We start from the raw sequence: 23,559 nt of genomic DNA, 5'->3' as shown, positions 1-23,559 counted from the left end.
CACAGGGATAGAAGAGCAATACTCTAGGGCCAAAAAAAAATTAAAAAAAAAACATATTCAAGTTAAGTTCTTATTTTACTACTCCTGCTTGGTCCAAATTCAAAAAATATATATAATTGTGATCTTGTGCTACATCTTAATTACATGCAATGCCCTCTAATAATATGTATACTTACCTGGACAGCGGCCAACTGATACCGTTGGTTTAAAGGCTATTTCCACAGAATTATAAAAGGGCAACATTATCCAATCTTAAAGTTTGGTCCACATTTTCCTGTGCCTAGTTACTCTACGACACGAAAATGCACACCGAATTTTTACTCCTACAAAAAGAAATGGCTGACAACCTTCAGAAGCTTCGACCTGGCGGCAGCAAGCACGACCAACACACCCCTCACATCTGGGCTTTTTAACTGATCCAAGAGGTAGTTAAATTTGGACAGTCTTTTTTTCCAGTGCTCCAGCTCTGCTCGGGGCCCAAGGTCATCCGCTTCCTTCCGCAGCTGGTTGTTTTCGGCAAGGACCTGAAAAGGCACAGCCGAGCCTTGGACCTCTCATGAGGACTGGCAGTACGAAAGTTACACGTAGACAAAGAAAAATAAGGAAATAAGTCAATTATGCTATTGGAATCATGATATATTTTCATTCGCATGTGTGCTTCAAAAGACAGCCTTCTACTTGTATCCATTTTGAATGCTTTAACAAAAATTTAGTTGACTTGTTCTAACTGAAAACTACTTATTTAAAAAGCTTGAATGAACTTTTGCAGGACCTGACTTCAAAAGTTTCCTTGACTATCCCCTTGCTGTTTAATTCTGGAGCAACAGAACCTTGGAAAGCCCCCATGCCCTAAGTTGGTTAATTTTCATTGTGCTTATTTTCCAACTCAATGTCCACCTTCACTAAGGATTTTTCTGAAAATATTTTTTTCTTTAAGTCTCAAGCTCCCTTTCAGAAGACAGTGTTTGGAAAACTCCTTGTTCTTCTACAGAGGTCCTATCTCAAGTAAAATACACCTTGAGAAAACAATTGGCAAAGTGCAGTCTTCTTAGACATAAGTATTTAAAGCCATTTGTTTCATCTCTTCAAATTCTTACTCTATCTTCTTAGCTAATCACTATAAATTAAATTACATTGAACTTCTCACCTTTTTAGGGGCTTGAGGTTAAATACTGAAGAAAAAGGGAACAGCATACGATATGCTCTTCCATTGACTACTTCAGTAGCGTGGCATGTGAAACTGATGATTTTTTGTAAATTACCTGTTCTTTCTGGTTTCGGGAAATTACCTGTTCTGTCTGTTTGATCCATATTCTCACGTAACCTTCTATTTTCTCCAAAGTCTCAGGGTTATTAGCTAGAGTCATGTAGTCTATTGGTTCCTTCAGGGTTTTCAGTTCAAATATGTCACACTTTTGAAGGTTCACCTAATTAGAATGAAAGTTAAATAATAAGATGATGTTAATTTTAAAACACACACACACACACACACACTCTTCTGTCGACCCTAGGCTTAGAAAGGTCTCAAGGTTTTCTCAAAACTACCATGTTCCCTGGCATCTCAATCCTCCTTTACAAACTGAAGTGCCACTCAAGATGATGGAGAGCAGACTTTGGGGTAAAAAGGAGTGTACTAGAGAAAGAGAGAATCATCATAACATCACTAAATTTGGGAATTAACAAGGAACTTAGAAATTACTTAGAAATTAAAGAGTCAACTCATAAAACCAAAGAATTATGGGAGAGAGAGCTTCAAGGAAATTGACTGGAGGAAGAGTAATTTCTAATCCATTACATTCTTTTTTGACACTAACCAGATGAAAAGACTCTCATGTCCTTACCCAATAACATCCTTATAGTTAGCAAGTTCAATGGCAGGTACATGGGATGAGGTTAGGGAACAGGTGTGTTGGGTTTTGACTTCACAAAGAAACCTGGTGCATTTTCTAGCACACATAAATGGACATCAATATTTGAGAAGGGCATTTCCTTCTGGTAAAGAAGCACCTGCCACTGGAAATGCCTGAATACAGGTTTCAGGCCCAACTGGCTTTTACCAACCACAGAACAAGTACATTTCTCTCAACTGGTTCAGAACCAGCAGGAAGGGGTGTGGTTGTTTGTCACCCTCAAATGCCAATATAGCCAAGGAGCCACTTGACAAAGCCTAGGCCCTAAGGGCTTGTTGGTAACCAACGCCGAACCAGAGCTTTCCCATTTCCTTCACTTGCTTCCTACCACAGCCCTGCCAGCTCTAACCTTAGCTGATGGCCTCCAGCCCTGGCTCCCACGCTCAGAAGCTCGACGTCTGTCCATCTATGTGGGGCTCAGAGACACCACTCTGCTCCCAGAACCTAGCCTCCCCACTCTGTGTTTTTCACTTGGCTTCGCTCCAGCAGAGTTCTGAAAACCCACAAGGGCAGGCACCTGCCGCCACTCCCCTGGGCTTGTGCTCACGCTGCCCCCAGTCTGGAAGAACCTCCCCAGCATGCCTCCATTCCTGACCTCTCCTGCTCAGCACCTGCCACCTGCCGCACCTGCAGGAGTGATCCTTGGTTTCCTAGGGGCGGGCTCTCTATTTCATGAAGTGGCACAATCTCCCCACTAGGTGGCGGTCCACCCACCCTTTCAAATATCTCTACAAGAGGAGGTGGAACCCTATGAAAGCATTGCTTTTTTAGATAGAACAGCAATTCAACTGGCTTCAACTTGCATCTCACTATGGCCTGCATCAGCGTTCACTGCAGATAGAACTCGGATATGACATGGAATCATCCCACTCCTGTCTGGATGAAAGTAACTCCACTTCCGCATTCATCCTTGGGAAAGCCCAGTGCCTCCCTTCCCCACTACTCCACTAAGTCCAAAACGCTCAGCATTCTCTGGAGAAAAGTGAGTGACACACTGTCATTGGTGGGGGCGCCTGGGTGGCTCAGTCAGTCAAGCATCTGCCTTTGGCTCAGGTTATGACTTCGGGGTTCTAGAATGAACCCAACATTGGGCAACCTGCTTAGCAAGGAGTCTGCTTCTCTCTCTGCCCCTCCCCTTGCTCATTCTCTCTCTCTCAAAAAAAAAAAAAAAAAAAAAAATCTTTAAAAAAATACATTGTCATTGGTATCATAGGCTGCATTTCTCTGTCTCCCATACATACCTGATCTGGGCTGTTGTCGCCATGGTTTTGAATCTAACACCTTCTGCCCCCAAGGAACCGGTAACACAGGCTTACCTTAGATCACACAAATTTTATGGAAGCTAAACCTGACCTTTGCCAAACTTATTCTTAAAGGCCCTTTTGGTCACAGGCGGAACCACAGGACCCAATCGGCTCCTTCCAGCTGTGTCAACTCCTCTCTCCTTTCTGTCTCATCTTCGGGATTTCCTCCATCCCAACCCATAATCCACCACCCCACACTCACGTGCACACACGTGGACACACACAGACACATACCACACACCCTGGTTCCAAATTCCTTTCCTTCTAGGACGCAGAGCGATGCCAGGAGCATTCCATATGCTCCCCTTTGCAGTTGAACGTTTGCTATTCCTAAATAGAACCCTCCATCATGGCCGACCCGTCTAAGGGACCCCCTAATGCATTAATCCCTTAAATCTCGTCACCACCACCTCTTGAAGGGGCAATAAAAACTCCCACAAAATGTTTTTCCACATTTGCTGGGCAACGGAATTAAGACCATCGAAGGGAAGCCTTCCTTACTTAGTGCTGATTTCTTCACCATCTGATAACTTCTGAAGGAATAGTTTATTCCCTCTTACCTTCTCCTTCAAGCTCTCCTGGGCGCCTGACAGGACGCTCACAAAGCCTTCCAGAGAGCTCAAGAACTCCTGCCGAATGCTGGCTGCTTCCTGAAGACCCTCGAGCTCGCCCAAGCCCTGGCTCGTGGCCCTGAGAGCGGGAATGAAGATCTCGGACAGCAAGCGCCTCATGCTGTTAAGCAGACCTCCATCCGCGGTGTCCAGCATATTAAAGCTCACCTCCTGGAAAACAGTTAGGAGACCCTCTGCTGTATAAATCACCTGCAACGAACGGCAGCATGGCTGCTGAGTCGTTTCTGAATGCTGTCAGCTCATCCGCTCTCTGCAGAAGTAAATGAAGATGGACCAAAAGAGAAGAGCAAAAGCTCTGAGCCGAGCCCTGCAAGAGTTGGTGACCATCGCCTGCATGTCAGCAGACGCTCAGAAGCAGGCAGGGGACTAGGAAAGCCTCCCGGTGGCGGAAAGGGACAGCGTGAGCGGTGGGGGAGCTAGAGGCAGCTCCAGGAAGTGGGGCATCCTGCAGGATGGGGGAAGGGTGCATCTTTGGCTTTCTCTTGTCGGTCCCAGGGAAGCATGCTGGGAGTCCGGACGGACGGGTGGAAGACAGCTGGCACTCATGAACCAGGTCCTGACCATGCTGGCCAGTCATTAGCATGACTATTGCTTGCCTTCCTCGTGGTCTCCTGCAAGTCTCACACTGCAGGCCAGCCACCCGGGCTGTTTCCTGGAGAAGGGGCTTGGTTTCTAGGCAGGTTGCTGCCAGCCGGAGTCAACATTCTGTTTTCTGTAGGGACTGGCCTTGAACTGTGTGTAGATTCAGTCTCTAAGTCCAGGAAATTACTTTTCTGATACCCTGGTTAAGATGTAAGCTTCATACTATTCTAAACTGCAATCCTCAAAATAAAGTCATGAACTAAACAGAACCCGAGACGTTACCAGCTCACTTGCTCCAAGCTGATAATGCACCCAATGTGCGCAGAGGAGATTTACACTTTATTTTGCACAAAAAATAAAATTATATATCCATCATTGTAAATCTTATTGTAAATGTGTGAAATTTGCCATTAAGTAAGTAATGTATGGGAAATTATGTTTAAAAGGCAAGACTTCCCTGTTTCACCCACACACACACACATGCGTGCCCAGGCATACATATAATATTATATCCAATTGTGATAATAAACTGAACACGAAGTCCTCTGACTCAACAGATTTAAAGGAAACATCCTCTTGTTTGCCGTGAAGCCTTTTAGAAATATCTCTTCGAAAGTATTTTTAGATAGGCGATGGACACAGTGGCTAACTCTCTAGGGAGGGATTTTTTTTTTTTTTTTTGAGAATTTATGTGAGTTTTGGCAATTTGGGGTAAAGGACTGCTCTTGCCCCTTACCCGATGGATGTTCTCAGGAGTGATGGCTCTGGAAGGGTCAGTCCTGATGAAGAACACACATACTCCGGTAAGAGCAACATCTTTTCCCTCCGTCACGAACACCTTGGGTTTTTTAATCTTCTCAGAAAGAGGATTTACTCCCCCTGGAGCACCAAGCTGTCCTACAAGGGCAGAAGAATTTTAGTTTCACCATTACTATCTATAGTCCACGTGCCTGCCTCTTAGAATGAAGCCTCCTCAGGAAAATATTGTCATGCTGACTCATCCATGTGCCCTGGAAGGTCCGCTGCTCGGACAATCTCTAGCCGAAGGCCTGAAGGGTTCTAAAAGGAGCTAGTGATTCCAGATCACAGGTTTATTTCAGAATCATTGTTCTAGCCAAAAACAGCAATGAGAGGTCCAGAAATGAGACTTTGGTCCGAAGTAGATTCTTGCCAAAGCTACAAAAGTCATTTCCACCCACAACAGGTCACACAGTAGAGCCATTGAGAAGGGGTGAGTAAGGGAGGGGACAGCATCTACTGCACGTGCTGTGTGTCAGTTCCCCTACTTGGTACCGTGTCGATGTTACTGAAGTCAGTATAACCCTAAAGGCAGCTGTGACCTGCCCTGAGTCCCAGCCAACAGGTGGCAGAGCCAAGATCAGAAACCAGCTCTGACTGTAAAACTCCAGACCCCTGCTGCCCTGTCAGTATGGCGCTAGAGTCAGGACACTGTTGACCCAGGAGAGGGTCATAATGAATAAGGAGCCAGACTCCCAACGCTTGAGTCTTGGGCTGCACTTCCCAGCCATGTGACCTTGGGCAAGTTACTTAATCTTCCTGTGCCTCAATTTTCTGATCTGAAAAATTCAAATACTAATCCTAGATCCAAGCATCTGGATTAAAGGAGTTAATACGTGTGAAGACCTTAGAAAAGGACATAAAAATCGTTGCTCACTAAGTGTTCTCATTATTGTTATTTTAAAATTCATTTTTGGTCATCTAAGCACGCAGCTCATTGAGTGGACCATTTAAGTACGCAAAGCTGGTCCACTGTGCTCTTATCTGCCCACGAAAGTTTTAGCTCTTCATGTGACACAGTAGCTCAAGCAAGATTACTGGCGTGGGAGGAGGAGGACAGTGCCAAGGGCGAGATCTGGGGAAGGACATGGACTGGAAGTTGGGTCCTAAAACCCTGGGATTAGGATCTCTTAGAGGAACCCTCTCCTAGGCTCTCCCCCAACAGCACTGGGCTGGGGACTTGGACTGAGGCTTTGACAGAGAATGCGTCCAATAACAATAATCAGAGGAGGAACGCCTGGGTGGCTCAGTTGGTTAAGCAGCTGCCTTCAGCTCAGGTCATTATCCCAGCGTCATGGGATCGAGTCCCACATCGGGCTCCTTGCTCCGCAGGGAGCCTGCTTCTCCCTCTGACTCTGCCTGCCACTCTGTCTGCCTGTGCTCGCTCGCGCTCGCTCTCTCTCTGACAAATAAATAAATAAAATCTTTAAAAAAAAAAAAAACAATAACCAGAGGATATCACCATGGGATGCACAGCCACCTGTCACCATCTCTGGAGAATCCACCTAGTGCCCACAAGAGCAAAGATCCAGAGAATCAAGTTCAGCCAACTGTGAAAGTGACAATGTCAGTCAAGTCAAAGCTCTCCTGCCACCTGTCGGGTCTTGTCCCTGACCTACTTCAAGGTCGACACAGTCAGCAACTGTGGTTTACACAGTGTGGACAGGAGTTTCCAGAAGGATAAGCTGAAGAAGCAGAGTAGGACCAAATGCTTCTCTCCTGCAGCAAATACGGACCTTCTCAGATCCCTGCTGGAGTGGAAGGAAGGGAGAAGACCAGAAGTGAAGAAGACTGAACTTTAGACCAATTAATTTTGATCAACTGGATGTTTTTTTTAGTGTCTGAATTGAGATAGTACTTACAACGTGAAGCAACAATAGGAATTTTTCTTACTCAAGAATATCCAAGAAAGTCAAGGAATGGTCTGAATTCTAATCCAAGGTCAAAAGATTAAAGACAGTCCCACCAAAAACATTTAGAGGGAGAGTGGGAAACAAAAATAAGCTTGCATCGTGTCTGCATCCTATGAACCCTTCTGGTTCAATGTCAGATTTACACACAAAAGCCTACTCTACCCAGCACACATTTCACAGACAAACTCAACATTTCATTTGACTTTATGTTTTGCAATCTGGGATAGAATTCAAAACGTATGTATTTCAACTTTTCTCTCAGTGTAATGAACTTTCTGACCATAAAATTTCAGATGAATAATTCTAGAAAAATGCCAATCACTTTGAGTACATATTCATAATTTTCTCAGTTTTTAAACAAAAAAGCATTAACCATACTATATGCCAACAGCAATAACTACTTTCCCTTTCTTCAAAAAGGTCATAAAAGGATGAATATAATATTTTAATATAATCATTATATTTTTGTTTATGTCCCTAGTTTGGCTTTAAAATTATATGAATTCACATAAAAGTGGAATGGGTTATGCCAGTTGAATCCACACAAAGATTTGCAAATTTTTCTTAAGTGAAAATAACTAAACTTGTCATTCCATATTACTCGTTTGAATCATCGACAGTAGAAAATAAACATAATGTGGTATTTAACCAGAAAACTCATTATGCTCATTGGCAACAATTCTTATGTTAAAAATAAATGATGTCTATATAGAAAAGAAGCAGATGCCCATAAAAAGTTCTAGAACATAACTGCATAGAAGGACTCGCATGGACAGAAAAGAAGCCTCAAAATGTAAAGTACATTGTTATTCCTCAGTCACCCGCCCAACCTGAAATGGGAAACCAAATATCTCAAAGTTAGAACAACCAGGCTACATACCTACATTATCAGTCCCTTCTCCTTCAAGGGAAATGGAACCCGGGCCTCACCTCACAGAGGCCCATCTGTCCCATGGGCCAAGGTGGAAATGTCAGCTCCAAGGGTGGCCTTCAGCTTCATGCCATCCTTGGATGAACCTAGCAACACATTTGTGGGTAACATAACACCAAGTCTGGATACCTGTTTCTGCCACATCCACATCCTGATAATAAAATATAAGGTGACGAAGACCGCCAGCAGTGAAAAGCTGATCGATTCTTTCAATCTGCAAAAAAGAAAAGGCAAGGTCACAACTTCGTGCTGAATTAGAAACCATACTTGTATCAGCAGTGGCTGTCATCTTCTTTCACAGATAAAACTGCATCAATGCAAGCCATAGAGAAGGCATCATATTGTTTGCAACATAAAAATAGAGTAAGTGCCTCACCATAATAAAAATGTAACTCGATGAAGGGATTCAATTAATCATGAAAATATTTGTTACATATACACATTTGAAAAGAGACTGTCTCTCCAGTTTTGCTAATTTCTGAAAGTGCTGAGCTGCTGAAAGCAGATAAATATAGAGGTGCTTTGTTTTCACTCAATCGCAGATCAGAAAGAGAGAACAAATACCTTTTAAAACCCAGTCTAATGCACTAGAGACAATTAATATTAAATTATAATAATCACTGAAAAATACCAGAAGAACACACATGATTACACTCATCCAAGAGCGGTCCAGATCTTAGTCCGTGAGCTTGGCCATACAACCAGAAGTCTGCCAGATGGCCTACTACCAGTGGCACAGTTTTAAATTGATATTAGAGGAAAAAGGATAAAAATCTACATGTCCATTAGGATGGCTACTGTTAGAAGAAAAAAAAAATCCTAGAAAATAAATGTTGTCAAGGATGTAGAAAAATTGGACCCCCTGTACACTTTTGGTGAGACTGTAAAAACGGTACAGTCACTATAGAAAACAGTATGGTGATTTCTCAAAATATCAGTGGAATTACTCTATGATCCAAAAACTCCACTCTTGGGTATATACCCAAAAGGACTGAAAGCAGGGTCTTGCAGAGATATTTGTATACCTTGCTGACCCAGCGTTATCCACAGCAGGCAAAAGATGGAAGCAACCAACTTGTTCATTAACAGATGAATGGATAAGCAAAGTATGGCATACTCAATGATGGAATATTATTCAGCTTTAAAAAATGAAGGAAATTCTGATCCACGCTACAACACGGATGAACCTTGAGGACATTTTGCTAAATAAAATAAGCCAGTCACAAAAAGACAAATACTGTATGATTATACTTATAGGAGGTATCGAAAGTAGTCAGATTCATAGAGACAGAAAATAGAATAGTGGTATTCAGGGGCTAGGGAAATGGGTTTTTTGATGATACCAAGTTTCAATTTCACAAGACAAAGAGCTCTGAAGATTCGTTACCCAACGATGTGAACATACTTCACCCTACTGAACTGTATACTTAGAAATGATTAATGGGGCACCTGGGTGACTCAGCAGGTTAAGCGTCTGACTCTTGATTTCAGCTCAGATCTTAATCTCAGTGTTACAGGGTGTGGAGCCTACATTAAAAAAAGTTTAAGATGGTCAATTCTATATCCTATGTCATTACCACAATTTAAAATAAAATGTTTCCAAATGAAAAACTCTAGCCTGAAAATTTTACTGTGGAAATAAATAAGCCCCTTCGATTTCTACCATATTATAGACAAAACTATAATAAATAAGGAAGAGCAAGGGGCACCTGGGTGGTTCAGTGGGTTAAGCTGCTGCCTTCAGCTCAGGTCATGATCTCGGGGTCCTAGGATCGAGTCCCACCCCTAGGGAGCCTGCTTCCCAATCTCTCTCTCTCTCTCTCTGCCTGCCTCTCTATCTACTTGTGATCCCTCTCTGTCAAATAAATAAATAAAATCTTTTAAAAAAATAAAATAATAAAATAAGGAAGAGCAAGCTGCCCTGTTTCCTTCATTAGACTTCCTTGATAGAGGATGCTCTGGGGCCAAGTAGGAGGCCCTTATTGAAATGAACTTCCAAGCCAAAAATGTGAAGGAGGTACTTCCAGTTGAAACTTTTGCCCCTCTACGTTGCTTGTGAGCCCAAGCTGGGATGTTTTATTTCAGTCCCCAGGTTTTGACCTTCCTGGTCCTGAATATGACACAGCAGCTTAAACTGGGCTTCCTATGGTTCAGAACTTCTACTCGTTCATTCCACTTGCACAATCCCAAATCCAGATGTCTGAATTGGGGCGTGGGGCAGAGGTAAACGTTTCACCCGTGGAACAATCTCTTCAAGATTGAATTAGGTAGACTCTGTCTACTTTTATGCCTCCATTTTGGGGGGCTGTTCAGTGCTCTCCACCCCTAACTGTTCCACTGACTCCTAGTGACCCCACCAAAGTGACATGGCAGGAAGGAACACAGCCAGCGGAGTGCTGGAGACAGCTCATACTCGTCATGACAGCCAACTCATCACAGCTCTTTCCAACTAAGCCTTTAGTAACATCATGTTAGTAGTCTGGCATCAGCCATGGTGGAAGTATTAACACCACAGAAATCAGCAAACACTCAAAATGGTGCTTCCCTCTACCTTCTTGCTCAAAGCTGTTTTGTTAAACATTTAAAAGCGTAACACCAAATAACATTATCAATACTGTGACATCTCTATCAACAGACAGGACTCACCCTCTCTCTCTATTTTTGTGCCTAAAAAACAAACAAACAAAAACAGCAACAAAAACATTTAGCAACTACTATAGGGCTCCTGATATGCCTTTCTTGGTGCTCAGGAAACTATATCCTCCCGTATTTTGGCCTACCCTCTCCAAAATCAAATTATACCCCAGATTTTGGAAAGAAATCATGGTAGAAAATGGAAATTAAGTTCAGGAACAAAAGAAACCAGATTCAGCTGCCAAACCAAAGTCAAAGCCAAGGAACTATGGCACAATTCAACCACCAGGTTAGAACAGGATAAATGCAAAACACAATAAATCAGAGGCTGAGAGAAGATTCTATTCTCCATATTCAGGTTCCAAGCTGGTGCTTGAACCCAGCTTCACTGGATTCAGAAATATGCAGAATTGCTGTCAGAATCATGGGACTTCAACGACAGTTATAAGGAACCCATTCAACATGAAGAGTTGGAGAACCCTACAGTCAATCTGCCATCACCTGTTACCATCAGAATGGAGTCCTGCCCATTTAGAACAGATACCCCCTCCACAGCCCAGCATAGATCATGCCATAGGACTGAGTCAATAGACTCTCTGTGCCCTCCATAATTAAGTCAGTGAGAACTCAAATGCATCTCACCTGATTCCCCTCAAGAATGGCATCTTCCACTTCAGTTTTGTCCAGGTCTATGCAGGAAGCTATAATTGCAAATAAGTAGGCATGCCTACCATCCAAACGTGCCCGTTTGGCTTCCTTCTCTTCCTTCAGTCTTTGCTGTAAGAAAGGACCAAAAATGTTACATGACAACTGCTGTTCTCAATGGATTCATTTTATGATAATTTCATGTCACTATTGCTTTTTCAAGTCTTGAGTATTTGGATAACAGACCCCTGAATGGTACCAGTTTTTCTGTACTATCTTCCATTTTCAGAAATACTGTTATTCTATCATGAAAATAAAATGTGCTCATTGTTTTTAAAATTGTATAATACAGAGAAGCTAAAAAGAAAAAAATCATCTGTCATCCAGAAATTATTGTGGCAATTATTTTGTTCTAAATCTTTACAGATTTATTTCTATGCATATATAAACATTCAACAGACATACAAAAAGAGATCCCTATTTTTTATAAACACTCCCTAAGCCTTTAAAGTAATATTCTCCTACATTACCTCTTAACTTTATTGTTTGTCTACAGATTTTATCTGGTCTTGAAATCGATTTCTGAGTACCACTGCTTACCTTTAAACTGATTAGCCATTATAATATTAAGGCATATTCAATAGAACAAATGTGAGCAGTTGGAAGCATATCCTTCCATTTGCACCACGCTCATACTAACATATGCAGATGTCTACACACATCTCTATAGTCTACTATAAAATATGTCATGTATTTTCTTTTAATAACACACCACAGACCTAGTTCTACTTGAATATAGGGTATTCCTATCTGTGTGATAGCTGCAAAATATTCAACAATATGGATACATCAGTTAGGACAACCTTAGTAAATAACTGTGTTTGTAGCTGCAGCATCCCACAGCTCTTTGGCAATATGACCAGGACATGAACCTCCCCTCCTCTTGAATTTGGCTGGCCCTGTGATCAGTTTTCACCAAAAAAAAAAAAAAAAAAAAAAAGTGCAGACTATAAACCTGTCTAGGCTAATCCTTAGATCTTCAGTTTCTGCCTTTGTGTTTGAGAATTCCCCCCTGGGAACCCAGCTACCATGCTGTGAGAAGTCCAAGTCATATGGGGAGACCACAGGAAGAAAACCAAGGTGTTCTGGCCAACAGCCCCAGCCAACCTAGCCAACAACACCCCAGAACCAACTTTCTTGGTTCTGGAGTGAGTAAGCTATCTTGGACATTCCAAACTAGTCAAGTCTGCAAATGACTGCAACCCAACCCAACACCATGTTGAAGCAGAACCACCACCCAGTTAAGCCCAATCACCCACATACTCAAGAGAGATAAAAATAGATTGTGGTTGCTACTGTGAGCCATTATGTTCTGGTATGGTTTGTTATGCAGAAGTAGGTAACAGAGTAATCCTTGTAGAATAATTTCACTGATTGGACAGAAAGCAAATGGATGTAGGCTTGAGAAAAGATAATTGAGAAAAGAGAAATACAAAGATATTGAATGTAAACTATTCTTTCCAGAAGCTTGACAATAAAGGAAAGAAGTGTGGCACTAGCAGATAGAGGGGTATTTACAATCAAGAAAGAATTCAGGTCATGATCTCAGGTTCATGAGAGGGATCCCCCCATCGGGCTCTACACTGAAATGGAGTCTGCTTAAGATTCTCTTTCTCTGGGTGCATGGGTGGCTCAGTTGGTTGAGCAACTGCCTTCAGCTTCAGTAATGATCCTGGAGTCCCAGGATTGAGTCCCGCATCCAGGTCCGTGCTCGGCAGGAAGCAAGCTTCTTCCTCTGATCCTTTCCCCTCATGCTCTCTCTCTGTCAATAAATAAATAGAATCTTTAAAGATTTTTTTAAATTTATTTATTTGATCAGAGAGAGAGAGAGAGAGAGAGATATCGAGAGATCACAAGAAGGCAGAGAGGCAGGCAGAATTAGAGGGGGAAGCAGGCTCCCTGCTGAGCTGAGAGCCTGATGTGGGGCTTGATCGCAGACCCTGAGATCATGACCTGAGCTGAAGGCAGAGGCTTAGCCCACTGAGCCACCCAGGCACACCTAAATAAATAAAATCTTTAAAAAAAAAAAAAAAAAAAAGATTCTCTTTCTCTCCTTCTGCCTCTGCCCCTCCTCCCCAATTTGCATGTACACTCTTTCTCTCTTTCTCCCTCTCTCTCTCTAAAAAAAAAAAAAAAAAGAAAAAGAAAGAAATTTTTAACACACAAAAAGGAACTTAAAAAACAGTGATGAGAAAAGTTGGGGATTTCAGATGCATTGAAAGGCCGTCCCTGGACCCACGCAATTAACATTTGTCTTTCAGAACCTGAAGGGACTGCTCCAAAGAAGAACTGGGGAGGCAGGAGAGGGATTAGGTTTAAAAAATAATAAACAAATAAACCTATTTTCATGCCCATTTCTCCCTAAAGGAACCAAGACAGGTCCTGACACAAAGTACACATTCCATAAATATCAAATAGAAAGAATTCTAAATCTCTTTTCAAATGTGGCTAAAACAAGGACGATGTCCTGTTGTTTCAACTGTTTTCTTCCTTCTTGGCAGGGAGAAATAAAATGCTTTTCAAAATGAACTCTTAGGGTTTGCACTAAATGGCTTCAGCGGCTTGAGAACCTGGTGGGCAACCAGGGGAGCCAGGAATCAGGCGTCAAAACAAGATGGCCAATGCTGGGTAGTGACAAAGAAAGCAAAGAACTGGAGAACCAGAAGAGCCCGGATGTGAAGTTACTGAAGGCTTCCAAAGAATAGAGAAACTGAAATAAGACTCTACCATGACAACACATTCTCTATGACCTGATTTTATAAGACTCCGAAGGAAAAAAAGTATATATATTCTAGTGGCGGAGAGATTGCTCCCTAAAACAAAACGCTAATTATTCTATTTTTACTTAAGTATCACATAGGAAGAAAAATTCCAAAGAAGTGTCATGTGTACAAAGAAAATTATCAATGTGTTCTTAAAGTAAACTTTTCAGAGCTACACTGAAAAGCATGTCAAGCAACAAGTATGTTCTTGCATAAAATGACTGTTGTCTCTCTAAAGACAAGTAACATGAAGCAAGCGCCCGGAGCCATGGAGAAGAAAGACCACATGTCTGTCGATCTCAGCTCTCATTGCCGTATCCTAAGGTATCCTGGTACAATGAGGGAATTGGGGTTTTCCTACCACAAGAAGTCAGTAACATCAAACGAGTATTGAGTGGCCAGATGGGAGCACTGTGAGCCCAAACACTTGAGCCTGCAGCTCTCTGGCTACTAGGGAACGGCAGCAACCAGCAGTCAGGTAATTGGCTGTCTGGAGGTGGCTATTCTATCGGCCGCCATGTTTCAACATGGAGGACACTTAGAGTGGGAGGGTGGAGGGGGATGAAAACAGCAAGAGGTAGATGATGGAATATTTTTTTTCTAGAATCACATTAAAATTGTTCCGTGTTTTATAAGCAAGCACCAGTGGATGGAGGCAAGGAGGAGCCCAGAAACCTATTGGATTGATGTCCAAAGAAATCTAGAAAGTAGTCTTTCTGCCATTTGATGACAAGGTATGCTGTGGCCAGCCTAGAAGAAAAAGGTAGCTAATACGCTAGCTCACAGGGAACAAGCGCAGCTTTAAGGCCACCGACTTCATGTGGACCAATGAGTCCTGGTTTTCAGAAGGGTCCCGGGTTCCAGTCCTGGCTATGCGACTTGCGTCTGTCAGTCAACACCTCTAGACTTCCATTTCCTTAATTCTAGACTCCAAGCCTTAGACGAGCTGACAACTAATCCTTCTCTACCACCCACCATCTACCATGAGCTCCTTCTCATTGGATCAAAAGTTAACACCGACAAGAGACTTGAGATTTTAAAATACAAATCCCAACAAAGACCCAAAGTGTGTGCTTTCATAATAAAGCTCTATGACTTTTTTCAGGACAAACCTACCCATTCAATTTTTTTTAATATACTGACTTTTGCCTTTGACTCTATAGTTAAGCATAAGTCTGCATGCCTAAAGATAGACCACACACATTTCATTTTGTCTCCAGGTTGACAATTCCCAACTATATGTAGTAAAATGGAGATACAGGTCCAAACCTGAAAGGTAATTGTGAAGATTAAATTGGAAGCAGTCTTGAGATAATATTAAGTCAACCAGCACTTGAATTAAAATGGTATGACCAAGGCATTGACCCTGGACATCAAAATTCAGGAGGAAGAAATTGTTTCAATAATAATGTCTTAATTATACAAATGTTTAAACTCCCTCCACCCTTAGAAAACCCAGCTCCACTGGCAGGTGTGTCTCAGATTCAGACCTATCCCACTGATATCACTGGCAGCCAGAAGTGAAAGTCAGGTCTAGGAGCCCCCTTGTGGCTGAGCAGCAACAGCCTTTTCCCCACCCGTCCTGACAATGTCAGAGTACATTTTGCTCTGTTTGCCCTGGTGACAGCGCTAACTATGGCTCTGCTAGTCATCGTTCACGTACTGTGGTTAGATTTTGATGTCACAAAAGCCCCATGAAGCAGACATTCCTATCTCCACACAAGGAAATTACCAATTTCTTAAGAGCACACAGCTCAGTAAGCAGCAGGGCTGGGAAACCAAGCTCTGTCTGTTGTGTTTGCAGGACCAAGCCAATACATGGTTGTCCCAGGCAACTTAGAATTTTGCATCCATTCAAATTGCTATTCTGTAAACATTATTTCTTTAAATTTCCACTCAAGGATTATCTAGGACACTCCTGGGGGGGGGGGGGGCATATACATTGCATGGATTAGAGAAGGAGCTGTGTGTGTGTGTGTGTGTGTGTGTGTGTGTGTGTGTAAACTGGGGTTAACTGGCACCATTTTCTGAGTTACACCAGAGACATTAAGTGCCACTGCAGACTGGTTCTAGCTGGCTTCCAGCCGGCATGCCCTGGGTCTGGCTCTCTCATTGCACTCCTGTGTCTGAACAAATGGTAACCTCCATCCTCAGCTCCTAAGAGTGCCTACAAGGTGGGCTTCCTGCTTGGGCGACCAGTAGGCTGGACTCCATGCTTTCCCCGCTGCTGCTGGTTTTGTCTGAACAACTTCACTGTTATCTATGATGTGATCCTATATACCCCAGGTCTTCATAGGACGCCATTGCACAGAGAAGTGTACGTGCCACAGAAGGGATTCCGCAGCCAAAAAAATATTCATTTAAAAAAGAAAAAGGTTTTCCAGGTGACATGACCAGCCTTGTTGCAAGTCTGAACGTGAGAAAGAGATCTGTTTTGCTGAAAGTCAGTTGCGTACTTTTGAATAAATGTATTTTTACTTTCTTGATTTGGGTGTTTTGTTCTTTGATGTATACAGATGCAAGCAGCAATGTAACAAATATGGTCAAGGAGCGTAAAAACTAGATTAAAATCCTCACTGGAGATACCTGCGAAGAAGATGAGTCCAGGAATTACAGGTGAAACCCCTCATCTTAAATCACAAAGTAATACCTCTGAGACGGATTCTGTTTTGGCTCTCAATATCAACCTCAAGTCCACAGGAAATTAATCCCTGATGAAACAGTTTTAAAGAGGCCAAGAACATGGGTTTGATCATCTCAGGCCAGTTAGCTTCTCTTTCTATCATCTTCCCGGACTGTGGATGAATCAGGGCAAATCCACGAAGGGACGAAGAAATTTTCCGAAGAGTTCGCCCAGCTGAAATGCCTCATTATTGGTGATCTGCCACGTGCATAACTTGTTCTTCTTAGCTCTTGAGGGTTAAAATAAAATAAATATCGACTGAATCTCATCATTCTCATAAGAGGAACAGCTCCACAAAGTGGGATGTTTTCTTCTTTAATTTTTACGATATCCCTGGTGCCTAGAACGGTCCCTGGCACATAGTAGAGCGTCAACTGATGTCTAATGAGAGGATAAATTAACCAAATCAATCATTTACAAGCCACTCTCAAATAATTAAGAGCTGGAACACTTTATTCTAGTGCAGTCTGAGCCCGTGATTGCAGGCTCGGAATTCAGTGAATGAGCTCCTAAGTCTTCAATGCTATTGTGTCCCGAATATAAACCACTGCACAAAACCGCACCATAGTGTGGATTATGCTCTCCCTCAGTTTACAGCAAATATTACTAAGCTCACTTTGCCTATAGCCTACTTCAGTGTGTTGAGTGATGAAAACGGAGGCAGTGGTCCTCCTGCTTACTTCCATGTAGAGATCTTTCTACAAAGTCAACCCACTTTCCAAGTCTCCCAACAAAGAAAAGCCTTCCTCTTTACCAGCATTTTCTTTTTGACCCACAGGGCCCTATTTCCTCTGGGAGCGGCTACTCGTGGTGATTCCTGGAGCATCCAAACCTGATCCTTAACTAGCTGGGAGACCCCAGAGCCCAGGAACTCCCCACTCCTAACTGTGCTCTTCACGTCCTGCCTTCTCTTACCCCTTCCTCTCACTTCTCCTGCTGAAGGGCCACACACGCAGAGGAAAGGCAGCACATCCTTCCACACGAAGAGCACTCCAGCAAAGTGGTTTCTGGAAGGAAAGACACTCCACAGTAGCTAATTCCACTCATAGCAGGTGCTACAGTGAAGTCCAGTATTCCGCGAGAGCTGTGCTCCACTCCACTGCCAAGAGACCGCACTTAAAGATCCCATTGATCTTCTTGTCCTAAAAGTACGTTCTGGAATCTGGTCTATTTTTACTCCCATTTACTCATTCCCTTATCTGTCATTCTTTCCAGGCCAGTAAAAGATGTCCTCTTGGGGCACCTGGGTGGCTCAGTGGGTTAAAGCCTCCGCCTTCCGCCCAGGTCATGATCCCAGAGTCCTGGGATTAAGTCCTGCACTGGGCTCTCTGCTTGGCGGGGAGCCTGCTTCCCCCTCTCTCTCTGCCTACCTCTCTGCCTACTTGTGATTTCTGTCTCTCTCTTAAAAACAAAAAAATCCCCTCTTTACCTTTTACTATATGTGGATTTTTCACCCAAATCGATCCAAAACCTGCTGGAGGGATCCACAGCCATCTCTGCCCCCAACATTCCACGATCCACATTCTTAGTCCGTTTTCTGTAAACTAAACCTTGGGATCTGGTCAAAGGTCCTTCGTGGACCTGCACAAGGCCACAGATTCTATCTCCCCTCCCATCCACAGTGGTCTTACTCTGAATCAGGATTACCTCTCCTGTGGAATTCCAAGAGCTCCCTCTGGCCGCGGGGGCCGTGTAATTCAAGTAGCCACATAATTTCACCCACAAGCTAAAATATACATGATGCCGCCATCCACTTTACCTATGGCACAGGAACAAAATTCAAAAATTCCCTTTTGCATCTCAATAAACCGGAGTACTTCAAGCTGGCTTCTCATTGAATCATGGGGGAGTTTTAAACTACTGATGCCTTGGGCGCCTGGGTGGCTCAGTGGGTTAAGCCGCTGCCTTTGGCTCAGGTCATGATCTCAGGGTCCTGGGATCGAGTCCCGCATCGGGCTCTCTGCTCAGCAGGGAGCCTGCTTCCTCCTCTCTCTCTCTGCCTGCCTCTCTGCCTACTTGTAATCTCTCTCTGTCAAATAAATAAATAAATCTTAAAAAAAAAAAAAAAAAACTACTGATGCCTGCCTTTACCCCAAAACTCTTGGCCTTGTCCCAAGGGGGGCCTGAGCCCTGGTATCCCTCAGGCAATTCTAACCCACAGACCAGTCTGAGAACACCACTCCGAAGGAAATCATTTTATGAATTGATCATGATTGAGGAGTATGACCAGGTTCTCACTTGAGGTAGGACCTTAACAGAGAAAGCCCCAGAGCATTAACTTGGAATGTCACCAACTCTAGACCGCTTATCTCCCTTCTTCGTTACTGGCATGATGCCAACACTGGCCATTATCACTCATTTCAGCTCTAAACTTCAGGCTAGTTTATGGAGCACAGCAGCACTGGCACAAAGTAGGCATTCATTCTACAAACAAGTGTTGGAGAATGGACGGATTTTCCACTCGGCCGCACCTTCCCAGGGTCTAGCTATGGCATCGTGATGATGTGGGCATCTCGAGCATTAACTCCTTCAGGCTCAGGAATAGATGCACCCAAGCATTAGCAAGCAGTACCTGTCCCCTCCCCCCACCAAGCTGAATCCTAGAGCCGTTGCCTCCCCCAGCTGCTAGAGAATTGTTTTCATATTGTATACCGTATTGTATGTGTGAAATGCATTCACCAGCAAACATGTCTGGGCCTGATGAACAGAGGACACTGAGACCTGTTTGGCTGTTTTACCAGAGGATAACAAAACCCACACCCTTTAAGCTTTCAAAAGATATATGAGCGCAAAGGTTTTCTGTCTTGGTTTCTACCCACGCACTCCCAAGGGAACAGAGGTGGCCCCCACCTGCAGAGTTTCTCAGCAGGGGAAGGCACTGCGCCTCCCCCAGGGGCCTGCCCTGCTCCCCACCACACACACAGTCTCTACCACGGAGAATCACTGTTTGGAGAAGCCTAGCAATCTGAAATTTGATGAACAACAATACTCCCTCGCACAAGTGCGTACAGGGCAAAACATGAATGATACACGTCCTTGCAGATAGGAGAGAACTTTTTCCACTTTAAATCAGCCTTGCAAACAGGTGAATTTAAGTCAAGAGGACCATCACAAATCTTTCGAGTCAACAAAGTCAACAAAGCCAACCAGCAAAATTACATATTTCAGTTTCATTTTAAAGAAGGGAAGAAAACAGAATCCAAAAGTCTGGAGCTCATGCCCATTGTACACTTGTAAGTTTGTACTGAACACTGTGCATCTATGAGAAAAACAGAAAGAAGGCAGACTATCTGGGCCATATTTTTGTAAATGAGTGAATCCATACAGAATTACTTCAAGTTTTTTTCATGGAGAGCATTTGCGTTTATCATACAACAGAAAGGATGTATGGCTTCCTTTTCTAAACCAAGGAGCTTTTGGTACCTTTAGTTGTTATTTGTATGTATAATCTGGATAAAGTCAGTTATTATATTACAATACCCTAGTTATAAGATAGCATCATTGCAGTAATAGTTCCAGACCAAGGTTCTGGACATAGAGATTTATAGTTTTTATGTTAAGTAGTCTTGTAATCTTGGTCATTGATTATTTTAGGTCACAAAGTTATAATTTAATAAACTGTTATACCAGTGCACTATATAGAAAATGTGTGATTATTTACAAAATACACTGCAACCTTATTGAGGTAATTCTATTAATCTTATTCATCAGTGTGGAGAACAGAACGGCACCCAAAATATATAAATGAGGGGCACCTGGGTGGCTCAGTCATTAAGCGTCTGCCTTCGGCTCAGGTCATAATCTCAGGATCCTTGGATCAAGCCCCCCATCGGGCTCCCTGCTCGGCGGGAAGCCTGCTTCTCTCTCTCCCACTCCCCCTGCTTCTGTTCCCTCTCTCGCTGTGTCTCTCTCTGTCAAATAAATAAATAAATTTAAAAAAAAAAAAAAAAAAATATATATATATATATATATATATATATATATATATATATATATCTTCCCAAAACTTGCTTCCAAATAAAATAGTAGCTCGTGCCAAAGAATATAATTCCTTAAACCATATATAGTCAAGATATAAAATCACCAATTTTAATGTTTACAACTTGGTAGTAAGATACCGGAAAAGGAGGGGCACCTGGTGGCTCAGTGGGTTAAAGCCTCTGCCTTCAGTTCCAGTCGTGATCCCAGGGTCCTGGGATCTAGGCCCACATCGAGCCCTGCATTGGGCTCTCTGCTCAGCAGGGAGCCTGCTACCCTTCCTCTCTCTCTGCCTGCCTCTGCTTATTTGTAATGGCTGTCTGTAAAATAAAATAAATAAAAGCTTTTTTTAAAAAAAGATACAGGAAAAGGAATCAGACATGTAAGAAGTTTAACTCATTCACTTTATTAACTGAGCAAAAAATTAAGACTTATCAGTGCAGGCTCTGTGCTTGGGAAGTCTACTAAAACTGGAAAGCCCGTCACCGCTGTCCTCCAGGAACTCCCAGTCTAGTGAGAGAAGGGGATATGTAGACCTGTGTCACTTCCCTGCAGTGACAGGACAAGGGGGCTGGCAGATGCAGAAGCAAAGTGCTGGGAGGGCTTCTCAGAGGAGGCACTGCTGGTATTTGGTCTTAAAGAATGAGTGCAGGCACACAAGTTCCAGAGCTCAGCTGGAAGATGTGCACCTTGGCAAGGATGTACCAGAATGGGGGGGCTGGGGAAGTGGGGGGCGGCTGGTCCCTGCTGTCTGGTGGGATGTGGTCTCCGCATTGTTCAGCTGTCCGCCACCAGCCACCCCCCACTTCCCCAGCCCCCCATTCTGGTACATCCTTGCCAAGGTGCACATCTTCCAGCTGAGCTCTGGAACTTGTTTGCCTGCACTCATTCTTTAAGACCAAAGAGGAGGTTGCAAGGCTGGCCAGAACCATCTGGGCTCCTGGGGCTGCACAGCAGACACAGAGATCCTGCCCTCAGGAAGCTTGGGTTAATGTGGAGAACAGTCCTAGAGCAACCTCCACTTTCTCCAGACATCAACTGGCAGCAAAGAGGTTCCAAATTCCCCTCTGCATTTGCATAATAAAAACTGCTGAGCTAAGCCCTCTTTGCCAGGGAAGCTCATTCTTCAATGTGATTCCAAAGGCACAGCCTTGCATCTCTCACGGTCTGTGACCTCATTTCCAGGCCTACAGAAAAGGGGGGGATGATTCCAAAGAGCCTAGAAGACTTGCCGCCCAGAATCGGCCTTAACTACCAACAATTACCAACAAAACCTCCCAGGTGTGAAAGAATGCAAAGTCACCAACGTGCCCTGAAGGTGTTTTTCCCCTCAGAGGAGCATCGGCCCCAAAGAAGTAGCCGGCATCCCTACAAGTAGTCAACATTGGGGCAGCAACCTGCACGAGCGAAAGACACAGTCCCCTATTTTTTGTATTTGAAATGTCACCCTGGAGCACTATGAACTATCCATAAACTAGTAAACCAACCCGTTTCTCACAAATTCATGGGAACATGACTTTGAATTGCTTTTAGGTCCTCCCCTCCTCCCTGGGGCGCAAAATATGATCCTCCGAGACCCCCTTGCAAGCCCAGGGACCACCGCTCCTTACCGATAAAATGCGGGTGACGCTCTGCTTCCAGAGCTGTCTCCGGCCGATCCGAAACATCACGGAGGTCTGTTCAGGGCACACAGGGGCCAGAGCTCTTCCTGAAGGATGCTCTAACTCCAGGACGCCTACTCCTCGTCCAACAGGCTTGCCAGAAATTCAGCCTCCCATTTCCACTCTGCATGTACCGCTCACCGTACGCACAGAATAAAAATTCCGAGCACACCTACACTAGTCAAGGTCTCCTTCTAGAGTCTCTCCCCTGGGTCCTCCCCTCGGTTCCAAAGCCCGTGTTGTTAGGGAGATACTGTTGACAGCCGTGCAGGTTGACCGTGACTCTCAGGTGTGTTTATAGGCCAATCAAAGCATCTTAACTGCTCGGTTACAACACTCCTGAGGTTCCTTTAATTCTAGACGCTGCCTAACAGTAAGCTTGGAGTCAATAGAGATATTTGAATAATTTCTTTGAACAGTGAGAAACTTTAAACCGTATCAAAATACAAGCAGAGAACGCCACTCTGAATAAATTGCTCAAGTCAAGAAATTCAGGAGTAGTTCGTCTCAACAACTTTGTGTGCACGATTAACTGCCAGCATTGTGACTAATTGTGACTAATTGTCAGATAGGCTAATTGTGACCCAAAGGAGCCATTTTTCTCTCCATAAAGATAGGAAGCCTCTTTCATATGCAAATAGCAAATGATGTCCATAAATTACTTTTGTTCACCCAGTTGCACATACAAATAAACCGAGGTAATTTATTCTGTGTGACTAAACATCTTGATCATCCTTACTAGGAGGACAAGGATGGGAGACCACAGCCGGCGTGATTTGAGAGATCCAGTATGGATGGTTTCTGTCATCGAGAAGAACACAAGGCAGGACACTTAAGGTTAGGCATGTCAAATCTAGGATTTAGACCCTGGAGTTCAAGTCTCGGGAACTCAGATCCCAAGGACAATCAGGAAATAGGGGACTCATCCTGCTAATACTCTGTTAACTAAACTTATAAGACTAACAGGAAAGCAAAGATGCTAATTTGGTTTTAAAACACCTACTGCTAATTCGGAGGCTGGTTTGGTACTTGAACTTGGAAGATTCACCTCATCAACATCAACACC

General features: G+C 43.5%; 1 protein-coding gene across 1 annotated transcript in view; it reads right to left on the bottom strand.

Moving 5' to 3' along the window:
* The window catches only part of DNAH5 (dynein axonemal heavy chain 5), a 215,567-nt gene extending 192,273 nt beyond the window's left edge, over nucleotides 1-23,294 (bottom strand). The window contains exons 1-7 of the mRNA XM_082725156.1: nucleotides 22,443-23,294; nucleotides 11,347-11,481; nucleotides 8,200-8,284; nucleotides 5,165-5,325; nucleotides 3,775-3,996; nucleotides 1,290-1,427; nucleotides 348-524 (exon numbers count right to left, since the gene is read on the bottom strand). Of these exons, the coding sequence (XP_082581282.1) occupies nucleotides 348-524; nucleotides 1,290-1,427; nucleotides 3,775-3,996; nucleotides 5,165-5,325; nucleotides 8,200-8,284; nucleotides 11,347-11,481; nucleotides 22,443-22,499 (975 nt within the window). The 5' untranslated portion in view covers nucleotides 22,500-23,294. The remainder of the gene's footprint in view (nucleotides 1-347; nucleotides 525-1,289; nucleotides 1,428-3,774; nucleotides 3,997-5,164; nucleotides 5,326-8,199; nucleotides 8,285-11,346; nucleotides 11,482-22,442) is intronic.
* Between the last annotated feature and the right edge of the window lie 265 nt (nucleotides 23,295-23,559).

Source organism: Mustela nivalis (genome assembly GCF_964662115.1).
Source record: "Mustela nivalis genome assembly, chromosome: 3".
Classification (NCBI taxonomy): Eukaryota; Metazoa; Chordata; class Mammalia; order Carnivora; family Mustelidae; genus Mustela; species Mustela nivalis.
Note: the sequence above shows the minus strand (reverse complement) of the source record. Positions and strands in the feature narration are given on the sequence as shown.